Raw genomic sequence first — 1,648 nt, 5'->3', positions numbered from 1 at the left:
CCTCTCAAAACGCCATCGTAAATGGTGATCCAACTTTCCCACATCACATCTTGCAGTTTATCAGGCAAAGTCAACTCTGCCACATTAGCCCTGAATAGCATGCAGCTTTAATGGAGCAATCCCCTGGAGAAATAAACAGCGCAATAACAAAAACAATGAAGTCTCCGCGGTGTCGCTATGGCCCATTTACCCCGGGCGCATAATAAGAAATGTTACATAAAAAAAAAAAAAAAAAGGACAATCAATTCTTAATATTCAAGTTTATTGCAGCAGGGGCAAGCCTGTGTGAGACAAATCAATACACGTTTTAACAAAGTGTTGTGGAGGAAACGCTCTCGAGACGCGAAACACATGTCTACCTCAGGAACCAATCAGGGAGGGGCAGCCCCCCCCCCCGGGGTAATAGAACCGCCCCTTTATCCGCGGTGAATTAACTTGGAATGGTTATCACAGGCTTCCGTACAACTCGAACCTCAGCCATGAACACTTTTTATTGCCTAAGAGAGCTTCCGCTGTGCTGAAGTCCCTCCGGTTTTAACCGAGTTGCGATGTAACTAGATCAGGATCCCTACGCCGGAAATGAACACGACAATCATGCCACAAAAGCACATGTCTCAATTGCATTCCCGTGGGCAGGGGGAGGGGGGGGGGGGAAGAGCGCAAAGTTTCCTAACATTTAACGTGGTTAAACGTTTAAGTTTAAGTTGACAAACATGTATCTGCAGTATCCTTCTTAAATAACACGTTGAAACCTTCAGCTTCACAGCCAAGGTGGGACCTTAACTGACAGCCTTACATGTTTGCAAAATGTATGAATAAAAAAAAAAAAAAAGGTCAATAAAGTTGAAGTTGCAGGACACAGGACACAGAACCCACCCCACACATCAATACATACAAACAAAACAAGGAGAAAAGAAAAACGCCAATAAGACCAATTTTAGTAACAAGGAACACCGAGAGCATGCATGCTAACGACGCTAGTAGCTAACCATCTACACTCATTGCAGCCCTATATGGGGGGGGGGGGGATGGCTGTGTGTGGTTTGGCGCGCGTCACTGCGCCGGCGCCTCTTCGTCCTGCTGCTGCTGCTCCTCCTCCTCCTCTTCGGACGCCTCCTGTTGGCTCTTCTTCTGCGGGGGAGAAGAGAGACGGAAAAAACGCAAGCGCTCAGAACAAGCTAGCGCTGTCGTTATGCTAGCGCCGGTGACGGTTTGAACAGAGGTCGAAAGTGTAAACTTCAAAATCGACAACCGGGGCGGTTCCACCCGGATGTAGGATGGATAGATCCTTAAAAAAAAAAAAAAAAAAAGGGGGTGATTTTTTTTTCGCCACCAGGTGTGGGTGTGTGATCAGCGTTTGGTGACTGAAGCCTTTTTTTTGAAAATCTGCCCTTCCTTCCCTGTGCCCCTGGTGACATCACAAGTGGGCGTGTCCACCTAGACGCACGCTGCTGCGCAGCTCGGTCCGCCGGTCCTCTACCCGGTGGACCGTAGCAAATCCAAATCCAGCTCATCCATCCGTCGTGCATCTAGGTGGACACGCCCACTTGTGATGTCACTAAAACACGGGGGAAAAAGACAGGCTTGTAACGACGGCCAATCACGCTCACACCTGGTGGCGTAATACTACCCACCCCCCCCACCCCCC

The 1,648-nt window shown here is 48.8% G+C and overlaps 1 protein-coding gene across 1 annotated transcript in view; it reads right to left on the bottom strand.

Annotated features, from left to right (window-relative positions):
• Positions 1-253: 253 nt before the first annotated feature.
• cdc123 (cell division cycle 123 homolog) overlaps positions 254-1,648 on the bottom strand; it is a 7,839-nt gene continuing 6,444 nt past the window's right edge. Inside the window, exon 13 of the mRNA XM_084491223.1 lies at positions 254-1,131. Within this exon, the coding sequence (XP_084347349.1) occupies positions 1,054-1,131 (78 nt within the window). The 3' untranslated portion in view covers positions 254-1,053. The remainder of the gene's footprint in view (positions 1,132-1,648) is intronic.

Source organism: Micromesistius poutassou (assembly GCF_964030765.1).
Source record: "Micromesistius poutassou genome assembly, contig: SCAFFOLD_4956, whole genome shotgun sequence".
NCBI lineage: Eukaryota > Metazoa > Chordata > Actinopteri > Gadiformes > Gadidae > Micromesistius > Micromesistius poutassou.
Note: the sequence above shows the minus strand (reverse complement) of the source record. Positions and strands in the feature narration are given on the sequence as shown.